The sequence below is a fragment of the Anolis sagrei genome, chromosome 2 (assembly GCF_037176765.1).
Source record: "Anolis sagrei isolate rAnoSag1 chromosome 2, rAnoSag1.mat, whole genome shotgun sequence".
Lineage (NCBI taxonomy): Eukaryota > Metazoa > Chordata > Lepidosauria > Squamata > Dactyloidae > Anolis > Anolis sagrei.
In genome coordinates this window covers 117052652-117064557 of record NC_090022.1, presented here as the reverse complement: position 1 = coordinate 117064557, position 11906 = coordinate 117052652, and the positions used below count along the sequence as shown (strand labels likewise).

Below are 11906 nucleotides of genomic sequence, written 5' to 3'. Positions count from 1 at the left end.
AGTTTCGGGGTGCGGTGTCATCTGTACGCAGATGATGTCCAACTCTGTCACTCCTTCCCACCTGCTACTAAGGAGGCTGTCGAGGTCCTGAACCGGTGCCTGGCCGCTGTAACGGTCTGGATGAGGGCGAACAAACTGAAATTAAATCCAGACAAGACAGAGGTACTCCTGGTCAGTCGCAAGGCCGAACGGGGTATAGGGTTACAGCCTGTGCTGGATGGGGTCGCACTCCCCTTGAAGGCGCAGGTTCGCAGCTTGGGTGTGACCCTGGACTCATCGTTGAGCCTGGATCCCCAGGTTTCAGCGGTGACCAGGGGAGCATTTGCACAGCTCAGGCTCGTGCGCCAGCTGCGCCCGTATCTCGGGAAGTCTGACTTGGCCACGGTGGTACACGCTCTGGTCACATCCCGCCTCGACTACTGCAACGCTCTCTACGTGGGGCTGCCCTTGAAGACGGCCCGGAAGCTGCAGCTGGTTCAGCGCGCGGCAGCCATGTTACTAACTGGAGCGGGTAGCAGGGAGCACACAACGCCCTTGCTGTCCCAGCTCCACTGGCTGCCGATTTGCTACCGGACCCAATTCAAGGTGCTGGTTTTGGCCTACAAAGCCCTAAACGGTTCCGGCCCAAAATACCTTTTGGACCGCATCTTGGCCTACGAGCCCACGAGGACCTTGAGATCGTCTGGGGAGGCCCTTCTCTCGATCCCGCCTGCCTCACAGGCACGGCTGGCGGGGACGAGGGAGAGGGCCTTCTCGGTGGTGGCCCCCCGGCTATGGAACACTCTCCCTGCAGACATCAGACAGGCGCCCTCCCTCATGGCCTTCCGAAAAAACCTTAAGACATGGCTGTTCGAGAGGGCATTCAATTAAGTGCAACTACAATGTGGTAAAGAAGATCGGAATGGAACAAGGAATATGAGACTGGTTATGATTCTACTAAGAGACGAAGCGGATTTTTAGTGTTGTCTGTAATTGTTGTATAATCTATATGTTGTTGTAATTGGTTTCCTTTGTAAACTGTCTTCTATATGTGTTTGTACACCGCCATGAGTCGCCCTAATGGGCTGAGAATGGTGGTTAATAAGTGCATCAAATAAATAAATAATAAATAAATAAATAACTGTATGAGAAGTCATGAACAATTCCAATCTCTTTACTGTTTTTATTTATGTTACTTATACATAAATTGATATTGTTTTTAAGCATTTAGCATTGTTTAACAGATGTTGCAGACAGACTGTTTTCACATATTAATGTTGATGGATTACATATCCCATTAATCCTGGCCAGCATAGCTAATGGGGAGGAACGCTGAGAGATGCAGTATGCATCTGAGTATGCAGTTTATTCACACATTCATTTATTTCATAGCAGTTCTCAAATGCAACACAGAACAAAGTTCCTGAGCATTACTAGGAGGCATAACAAACAGTTAAACATAACTTCTACAGCTCCACAAAGAAATGAGCAGCAACATTCTGCTCTAATTCAGGTTTGTGAGCTGTCTTCAAAGGCAGCCTTCTATGACTTCGGTAACCCAGCCTATGCTTGTTGAAACTCCATAAAATTAGAAAATATATTTGTCATGCAGTATTTCTTGCGCTTATGCAATTATCTGCATGCAATGCCACAATATTGTAGGAGAGAGAATGCCCACATAATTGTGAATTCTGCATGTCATCGTAGGTGTTGTAAGGGCATTATAGGAAATTAAAGTGGCAATTCTGGCCTCAGAGATTGTCCATTCCCTTTGCTGAGATGTCAGGTCTGAAAACATGTTACTGGAGCCTTGAAAAATCAAACACTTTCTCAACTCTCCACAGTGTTGTAAATCTTACCCATTCCTACCAATTTCCCCAAAATATTTGCTCAGTCATTCCATATAACTTTCTGCCATGTAGTCTTAGTGACCTCACGCAAAGAAGAGCAGGTCACTTAGCACAATTGCACCACGTGTGGATTCTCTGGACTGAATCTGCACTGCCATATAATTAAGATTATCAAAGCAGATAATTCAGGTTATCTGCTTTGAACTGGGTTATATGAGTCTACATTGCCATATAATCCAGTTAAAAGAAGATAATCTGGATGTTATATGGTAGTGTAGAAGGGGCCAGAGAGACATGGGGTACTAAATGTCAATGATCTGTACTTTAGTTTGCCCAACTTATAATAATGAAGGCTAAAAACATCATTGACAAAATCAGGCGGATATAACACAACGCCTTTGCCACAGGAAGCAAGATCTCATGGTGTTCAGTGACATCCTGGCCCATATCTAGAGCCAAGCGTTTCTTGTTCTGTTGCAGCTCCCCATCCAGATGTTTCAGAAATGCCAGGCTGTCTGCGAGAGTGCTGCTTTCTGCCAAGGGAAACGGAGTGCCCTGATCATTCCCTTTAGGGACTTCAGATCCTGTGCGGAAGAAAATGAGGAGAAGCTTTGAAAATGTGACAGGAAATGATGGCCTATCCTGTTGAGAGTTCTTAAAGTAGTAGACCTATTCAATACATGGAATTTACTATTGTGTTGACTCACAAATTAATATTTGATTGAATGTATTTACTCTAGTTGGGGGTAACCAATAGGATACCAAACTATATCTGCCCATCCCTAACACCTGAGAATTAAAAAAATAAAATGTCTCAGCTCAAGACTGGTGCAAGACTTCTTGTCTAAGAACATGTAGTGCTGTGATACAGGGCAGATATAAAAATATTCTGAGCAATTGAAGGCTCTGTATTAGTGATGTGGGTGGGGCAAAAGATACATTCTTGTCTTTATGTCATTAATAACTTTTCAATGACTTTAAAGCATGCATATTTTTACTGCAATTTCCAGTATGAGAGGGTATATCAGACCTTTGACAAAACTTTTACATTTACACAAGGAACGATATTGGATGTACAGACATACAGATTCTATGTAACTACATTGGGTTTACAAACAACTTACACTTATATTGGCTAACTAACAAACAAAAGAGGTTTACATTTTCATTCAGCATTCACACACATATAAACATGCATTCACCCTCATGCATACATCACCATTCTTCCTCTGTCATCTCCTGGAGAAGAATATCTCTTAGGCCAGGCCCCACTTTCCCTCCAGCCTGCTAATGATAGTTCCAAAATTTCCATAATGCCAAAATTCCAAAATGCCAAAACTTATTTCCCTAAGCACAATAGGAAGGACTGGATCTCTGTTTTCCATGCAGCAGAACCTGACTCCCTGCAAATGTCTGTCACATTTTGAGAATTATTAGATTGAGTCTTTTATGTAGGAATATTCTACTGACTGAGTCCCAAAGATATAAATTAATGATAGATGTTTTATAGGGTTAGCGATATTACATGAAAGTATGCTTGCTACTATCAGACTGTGACAAATAAATTACTCATACAACCTCTTTATTCACTGAAACTCTTAAAAGTATTTGTGGTATTTATGTGAAATATATTGCTATAGATTGTGTAGGGCATTAATTATCTTGAATTTTTTTGGTGCATGAATGTGAATGTATGTGTATGTATGTATCGTATTCTTTATTGATTTTTATTGTTTTTATAAGATTTGTAATGGCTTTTAGTCCAATACAACAAATGATTGACTGACTGAAACTGATGTGAGAGTTAGAGTTCTCTGCTAGAGGTGTGCAGTGCCGTAATACAGGAGAAGAAGACAGACCAAAATCACAGGTTTCCATGGGAAGGAACCATACCAATTATTCCAGTATAAAACTGCTGTAATTCTACGGTGTGGATTCATCTTAATGTACAGCTCTTTTAGTCTGAAAAGGGGATACTTTCCCATTTTGTCTAAGAGGGAACGTTTTAAAAATTGAGTGAAGAGCACTCATTCGTATTTCTCAACGGCTCTGAATTTGCATTTTTCTGTAATTTTTATTTACCTGTTGATTAATGCTTACCCAAGTAGGTAACAGTGTCCTCAGATTCCTTTTTCTCATTTCTTTTAAATTTATTTACACATGCTACCAAGGATGGGAGCTTTAGCTTCTTCTCACCAAAATACACCTCAAAGGCATTCTCTAAAGTGCCGAAGACCAGAAGCATGAACATGCCGGTGAAAAACTTTGCTGTATCAAGGAAGAAACAGAAGTGGTGAAAATGAACAGATATCGTATCATGAGTAACAATGTGAAGAGGCAAAAACCTTTGTGGAGATAAGGTGGCTTGTCATTTAGAAAATTTTCATGATGATGATCATGTTCTCCCCTGGAATTCGTAACTCACGAGCATCTACTTAGGACCTCATCAGATGGAGTGGGAGGAAACGAGAAAAGTGGGGGAAAGCAGAGGGAACCGTCTTAATCTGTTCCCTTCCACCTTTCCCTGTCTTCAGGGATGACCACCCGTCCACTTGCATACTGCGCCTTTTCCTGTCTTCTCCTCGTTTTACCATGTCTTTCTCTATTGGATTCAATTGATATCCGACTCCTGATAGAGGTCTTTGTGCTCCCTTTCCATGTACAAGGAAAACAGAGTCCCACAGAGTCCCACCGGAAGTGCCCTTGTATCATCTGATGGTCTCCGGGAGACTCCCGTGGGGCTCCATTTCCCAAGCACATAGAAAAGGAGCCAGAAGACTGTGAACTAAGTCTGTAGTGTCTTTCTCCAAACCAGGCATCCTCAAACTGCGGCCCTCCAGCTATTTGGGCCTTCAACTCCCAGAATTCCTGACAATTGAACAAACTCATTAGGGATTCTGGGAACTGGAGGCCCAAACAGTTGGAGGGCCGCAGTTGGAGGATGCCTGCTCCAAACCATTGGGGTATTTTTTTTCCTTAAATCAAGATCTTTAACTACTGCCAGTGAACCAACATCCCTCAGTCATTAATAAATAATAATAATAAAACTTTATTTATACCTCGCTACCATCTCCCCAAGGGACCAGGTGTGGCTTACATGAGGCCGAGCCCACAATACAACAATAATAAAGCAATAGCAAACCAACAATACAAAACAGTTAAAATATAACTCATAAACAAAAATAAAAATAAGTAATACAGTGACACAACAAGCATTTAAAAACCTATGGCTGGGCCAAATGTAAAATTAAAATTTAAAAATAATGCTGGGCATGAGCAAGGTAGGAGATAACTGGGATAGAAATTTTCGGAGGGGATAGGGCATGCAAATCAATCCTAAATCAGTAATAAAGTGCAATTTGAGGACATATTGCTAAGAGTTTCATTTATTCTGGAAAGGCACACTGGAACAACCATGTTTTCAGGCTCCTCCTAAAGATTGCCAGAGTTGGGGCATCCTGGATGTCCTTGGGAAGTGAATTACAGAGTCGAGGGGCCACCACCGAGAAGGCCCTCTCCCTCGTCCCCACCAATTGTGTCTGCGATGGAGGTGGGAGTGTGAGCAGGGCCTCTCCAGATGATCGAAGAGCCCGTGTGGGTTCGTACACGGAAATGCGGTCACGCAGGTAGGCGGGTCCCAAACCGTTCAGGGCTTTGTAGGTAAGAACCTGCACCTTGAATTGGGACCGGAAAATGGAACTCCTTAAACAGGAGGGTTGACCGCTCACTGTAAGGAGCACCAGTTAACAACCTGGCTGCCACCCGTTGAACCAATTGAAATTTCCGGGCCATTTTCAAGGGCAGCCCCATGTAGAGTTCATTACAGTAATCCAATCTGGAGGTGACTAAGGTATGGACCACCCTGGCCAGATCCGCCTTCACAAGGTATGGTCGCAGCTGGCGCACGAGTCTTAATTGTGCAAAGGCCCTCCTGGCCACCGCCAATGCCTGAGCTTCAAGCATAAGTGATGAGAACAGGAGGATACCCAGACTGCGGACCTGTGACTTCAGGGGGAGTGCAACCCCGTCCAGCACAGGTTGCCACCCTATACCCCAATCCGGTTTGCGATCGACCAGGAGGACCTCTGTCTTGTCGGGATTGATCTTCAGCTTGTTCCTCTTCATCCAAACAGCCACAGCGGCCAGGCACTCGTCCAGTACCCGAGTTGGAGTTAGGTGGAAAAGAGTAGTAGAGTTGCGTGTCATCTGCGTAGAGATGGCACCCAACTCTAAAACTCCGGATGACCTCTCCTAGTGGTTTCATGTAGATGTTGAAAAGCATGAGGGACAGAATGGAACCTTGCAGGACCCCACAGGTTAAAGGCAAAGCGTCTGAGCAGGTGTCTCCCAGCTTCACCATCTGGGAACGACCCTCTAGGAAGGACCGGAGCCACGACAAAGCCGTGCCTCCAAGGCCCATCCCGGAGTCGTCCCAGAAGAATACCATGATCGATGGTATCGAAAGCCTCTGAGATGTCCAAGAGAACTAACAGGGTCACACTCCCCCTGTCCAGCTCCCCACGGAGATCATCCACCAAGGCGACCAAAGCTGTCTTGGTGCCGTGACCAGTCTGAAGCCAGACTGTGATTGGTCCAGATAGTTGATATCATCCAGTGACCACCCACTCCAGCACCTTGCGCAAAAAAGGGAGATTGGAGATTGGTCTGTAATTGCTCAAAACCGTGGAGACAAGGGAGGTCTTTTTCAGGAGTGGTCTGACCAAAGCCTGTTTCAGCCCAGATGGAAAAATCCCTTGCTCCAACGATGTATTAATGATCAACACAAACCAATCGACCAAACCACCTCTGGCCGATTTGATTAGCCAGGACGGGCAGGGTCCAGAGCCAACGTGGTCGCCCTCACAGCCCCAAGGACCTCCTCCACGTCCTCAGGAAGAACAAGCCGGAAAGAATCCCAGAAAACTGGACAAGCAGATGCCTTGGTCACCTCCCAGGTACTGTGTTTAAACTGGTGTCCAACTCAAGGCGTATCTGAGCGACTTTATCTGCAAAGTGGTGTGCAAACTCGCAGCACCGAGTTGTTGGGTCGTCAAAGGCCTCCTCCACCTCAGGGGGATGAAGGAGTTCCCCAACAACCCGAAACAACTCCGAAGATCTATTAGATGCAGACGCTATGCGGTCGGTCGTAAAGGTCTCCCTGGCTACCCGTATAACAGTGGAATAGGCCTTAAGTGAGTCTCTAGCCCATGTTCGGTCAGAGGCACCTTGAGATTTCCTCCATTTGCACTCTAGCCTCCTTCTCGTGCGCTTCATCACAGCCAACTCCTCAGTGAACCAAGGAGATGGTGTGTCTCTACGCAACGAGATGGGGCGTTTGGGAGCGATCATGTTTATCACCCTGGCCATCTCACTATTGTAGTGATCAACCAGGGTGTCGACAGGATCACCAGGCTCCATGACAGAAAGAGCCCCAAGATTCCTCAGGAATATAACTTGTCAGAGCCCCATGGTCGTCATGGCGACCATGAAATCCAATCTATCCTGCAGTGTTTCTTTCTTTTGTGGTCAGCTGTGGAATCCATGATATAACATACTGTAGGTATGTGAATGTTACTGAAAAAAAGAAGAGGAAGAAAAAGAAAAAGTGGAGGAGGAAAAAGAATGAGGAGAAGGAATAATTGTTGTTAGTGTGTCTATATTCCTGGGAAAAAGAAGGCAGAGAAGGAAGGGAGGGTTGATTACAACATGCTAGTTATTTCAAATGAATAAGCTATACTAGTTCTTACAGTCCAGTACTAGGAATGGGAGATACAACTGGCCTCTCTTACAGGGTTGTGCTAAGGACCTCAAGATAACATATGTGAAATGCTTTATACGTTCTTAAATGCTGTGCAAAGTTCCATTTAAATGCTAAGAGATAATTATGGCACTCTTTTTGTGCATCTTAATAGGTACGAATGAGCAAGATTCCAGTAAAGCATTATTCATTCATTTAACCATGGGGCATATGGGTCTCATGAAAATCAGTCCAAGGTATTTGATAGCCCTTAAATGTTCAGACTGTCAGTGCTAGTCAGTTCTCCCAGTAAAGGCAGTTACCTATTGTTGGTGGATCCTCTGATGTTGCTGGTAGCATTTCAGTAAGTGACAGTGACAAAAATGTAACTTCTAGGATCAAGGTCATTTTGAATGCAACCTTTTCTCCAGGACTGGAAAAAGCATAAGAAATTACCATGTCCAGTAAAAAGAGAGTAAACATTGGAATGATCAGCACTAATACATAGAAAATGGATCGCCTTGACATAGTTATCTGTCCAAAAAGAGAAGAAGAAAGATATAAAAATAACATATTTCAATGTAGAACATTTTCAATACATCTCTATAAGGCACAAAAAACCTGCCAAGTTACAAACAAGCAACACAGATCCAAGTTGTAAGGGGAAATTAACATTTTTCTTCAGAACTCAACAGGTTCCTGGAACATCTTAACAGCATCCACCCTAACATCCAGTTCACTATGGAAAAAGAAAAGGAAGGAAGATTGCCTTTTCTAGATGTCCTAGTCATCCGTAAACCAGATCAACAATTGGGTCACACCGTTTACAGAAAACCCACACACACAGATAGATATCTACATAAAAACTCCAACCATCACCCAAGTCAAAAAAGAAGCACCATTAAAGCCTTGGCAGACCGTGCAAAAAGAATCTGTGAACCCCACCTCCTCCAAGATGAACTGAACCACCTCAACTGGGCTCTACAGGCCAATGGATATTCCACCTCAGACATCAGAAGAGTTGAAAGACCAAGAACAAGCCACAAGAGTAAAGATGAAGATCCACCCAGAGGAAAAGTGTTCCTGCCATACATCAAGGGAACCACTGATCGCATAGGAAAGCTGATGAGGAAACACAACATACAAACAATCTACAAACCCACCAAGAAAATCCAACAAATGCTACGTTCAGCAAAGGACAAAAGGGATCCTCTCACCTCTGCAGGAGTCTACCGTATACCATGCAGCTGTGGACAAGTCTACATAGGGACCACCAAACGCAGCGCCCAAACAAGAATCCAGGAACATGAAAGGCACTGCAGACTACTCCAACCAGAGAAATCAGCCATAGCAGAGCACCTGATGAACCAACCTGGACACAGCATTTTATTTGAGAACACAAAAATGCTGGACCACTCTCACAACCACCATGTCAGACTACACAGAGAAGCCACTGAAATCCACAAACATGTGGACAATTTCAACAGAAAGGAAGAAACCATGAAAATGAACAAAATCTGGCTACCAGTATTAAAAAATTCTAAAATTAAAACAGCAGAGAGAAAAACAGGCAGGGACATCTAATCACCTTTCAAGAAGAGTTTGCTCCAGGCACTGTCAGCCCATTGTATGCTAATCAAGGTGGTCAGTTGAAAAGATTCACACCTAGCCCAACTTACAAAAGCCTTTTGTCTCACCCTGGTCAGTCCACAGATATATTAACCCCTTTTTTCCCAGCTCCAGCAGACCTCTGAGGAAGCCTGCCATAGATGCAGGCGAAACGTCAGGAGAAATGCCTCTAGAACATGGCCATACAGCCCGAAAAAACCCACAAGAACTGAAATGGGATTACTTTAATATCTACGTGTTCTGATATACAAGCTATATTATGGAAAAGGGGCCACTATCAGAGCAGAATGGTTTCTAATGGGGAAGGAGAGTTTTGTACCACACACTTTGCATTGATCGATGACTGAAACAAGATACAGAGAATCTTTAAATTATTTTGTATCTTGGTCCTCAGTTTTAAATGCCTGTAGCTCTTCCATGGTCATTATATTTGACTTTATCTGCACTTCTGGTTTCCTTTATTTACTTTATTTAAACTACTAATCTATTTATCACTGGTCCTTGCCTAAGAATCCCTATGACACTCCTGGGGCTGCCATAAGTCAACAGGCAGCTTAATAATTGCACATGCACACACAGACCTCATAAATGACCGCACTGCAGTTCAGTGAACCATAAGATATATTACGATGAATGGTCCTCAGCTCTTCAAACTTCCATTCCCCATTAGTCATGTAATATTTGTGACTATCTTGATTGGCTGCCTTGGAAGATTTTACACTCTTCAATAAAATCTTCTCATCTAGAGATAAGAGAAAACAAATGGTACGGAGTTGCCACTTCAAGACAATTTAGTCGAATTGTGCTTCCATGAGGACAACTTTCTTAATCACGGTAAAAAGGCACTGTGCAACTATTCTGTCTCTCCCCCCCCCCCCCTTGATAGATTTTATCTTGGAAGAAACAAAGCAAAACAAAAGAGATAACGAGAAAAGCAACCAGTTGAAGGTGTCACTGTCTGTTTTTCTCAAAAACTTCCAACAACGAAGCAAATGTAGAACTGCACAGTATACACCTCAATCAGTATCTTGTTGGTGACTCATGTTGGTGGAAACTCAAGTTATGCCATCATAAGTACATTGGGAAACTGAAGAAGAAGATACCCAGTATCCTAGCGAGCTCCATTATGACCCCCAGCCTGTCCTCCATTTGGCTGTCATTGCCCAGCTGAAATGGAAACACCAGACATTGCCGTTCGGAACAAGGCTTCTCTTTCACATCCATCTACATGACATTGATGAAGTCAATGGTCAGGTTCAGCTGCATGACCAGTCTATGACCAGAGGGGCAGAGCTGTGCCTTAGGGGTCTTTTCCTACTCTTGCACAGAAGAAGAAGCTATCATAAACTTTTGGTCATGAGCCCATAAAAAGCATGGAATCTGTATTGCTGAGTTGGAATAGCTATCTGTTCAATGTTCTATGTAGAATTTCTATACTCGGAAGATGGAAAGAGTAGTTCATGTGCCAATAACCTCAAAGTTGGATTTCTACAATACATTGTACATTGGTCTACCTTTGTAACAAGTTTGGAAACTCCAGGTAGTTCAAAATATGGTAGCCATATTGGTTATGGATACATCTAGGAATGAGCATGTCACACCTATATTAAACCCATCCCACTGGATGCCAATTAGTCTCTGAGCAAAATACAAAGTATTGGTTTAGACTTTTAAAGGCCTACATGATTTGGGTCCAGGTTACCTGGAGGGTGGCATTCTCCCATACAATCTGCCCCATATACTCAGGTCCCCTAGGGATGTTTGTTTGTTTGTTTATTTATTTATTTATTTACTTTATTTCTATACCGCTTTTCTCAACCCTCAGGCGACTCAAAGCGGTGAACAACATCAGTACACAATATCACAAAACAAGTATAGGGCAATTAAAAACAATTATCACATAAATCATTAACATCAGTATAACAATCATTAGCGCCTCAACAGTAAAATCAGAACCCAGTCTCGTCATCCATTAGTCCGTATTCCTATGTTCAATTACACTGTTTAATCAAATGCTTGTTCGAACAGCCAGGTCTTCACTTTCCTCCTAAACGCCAGCAGGGAGGGGGCCAACCTGATTTCTGCAGACAGGGCATTCCACAGCTGAGGGGCCACCACTGAGAAGGCCCTGTCTCTCGTCCCCGCCAAGCGCGCCTGTGATGCAGGCGGGACCGAGAGCAGGGCCTCCCCAGATGATCTTAGTGTCCTAGTCAGTTCATAGGAGGATATGCGTTCGGAGAGGTAAGTAGGGCCAGAACCGTTTAGGGCTTTATAGGCTAAAGCCAGCACTTTGAATTGTGCCCGGTAGCAAACTGGTAGCCATGTTTACTTCAACCAGCCAGAATTAGACTGGCAAGTGTCTTCCAGAGGACCTTTGCTTCTGTTGCCCCTAGACTGTGGAATGACCTGCCAGAAGAGCTGCAACAACTAAATGAATTGTGAAAATGTTAAACAGAGTTATAGTCCTATCTCTTCTGGCAGGCCTACCCAGTGGATGTTAGACTTTGAATTTAAAATGGAATTTTATTAACATGGATGTTTTAAATGTGTGCTTAATATAATGTCTCAGTTCTTTGGCATATGTGTTGTAATGATTTTATTGTTTTTATGTATGTATTTCTACTATGTTGTACCCTGCCTCGAGCTTTGAGGAGAGGTGGGTAAGAAATAATACTCATCATCACCATCATCACCACCATCACCATCATAAT

General features: G+C 43.5%; 1 protein-coding gene across 1 annotated transcript; it reads right to left on the bottom strand.

Annotated features, from left to right (window-relative positions):
- Nucleotides 1–1842: 1842 nt before the first annotated feature.
- Nucleotides 1843–9908, bottom strand: LOC137096401 (5-hydroxytryptamine receptor 3A-like). Its single transcript, XM_067465550.1, has 4 exons — nucleotides 9777–9908; nucleotides 7890–8100; nucleotides 3930–4097; nucleotides 1843–2413 (listed from the first exon to the last, which is right to left on the bottom strand). The coding sequence occupies exons 1-4, from the start codon at nucleotides 9867–9869 to the stop codon at nucleotides 2154–2156; spliced, it is 732 nt and encodes a 243-aa protein (XP_067321651.1). The 5' UTR covers nucleotides 9870–9908; the 3' UTR covers nucleotides 1843–2153.
- Between the last annotated feature and the right edge of the window lie 1998 nt (nucleotides 9909–11906).

Coding starts and splice junctions, on each gene's coding strand:
- LOC137096401 (XM_067465550.1), bottom strand. CDS start 9,869: ATGACTAATGGGGAATGGAAGTTTGAAGAGCTGAGGACCATTCATCGT. Junction 8,101..9,776: donor GCAGTGCGGTCATTTATGAG/GTCTGTGTGTGC, acceptor CTTTTTGGACAG/ATAACTATGTCAAGGCGATC. Junction 4,098..7,889: donor AGAGGATCCACCAACAATAG/GTAACTGCCTTT, acceptor TCCTTGATACAG/CAAAGTTTTTCACCGGCATG.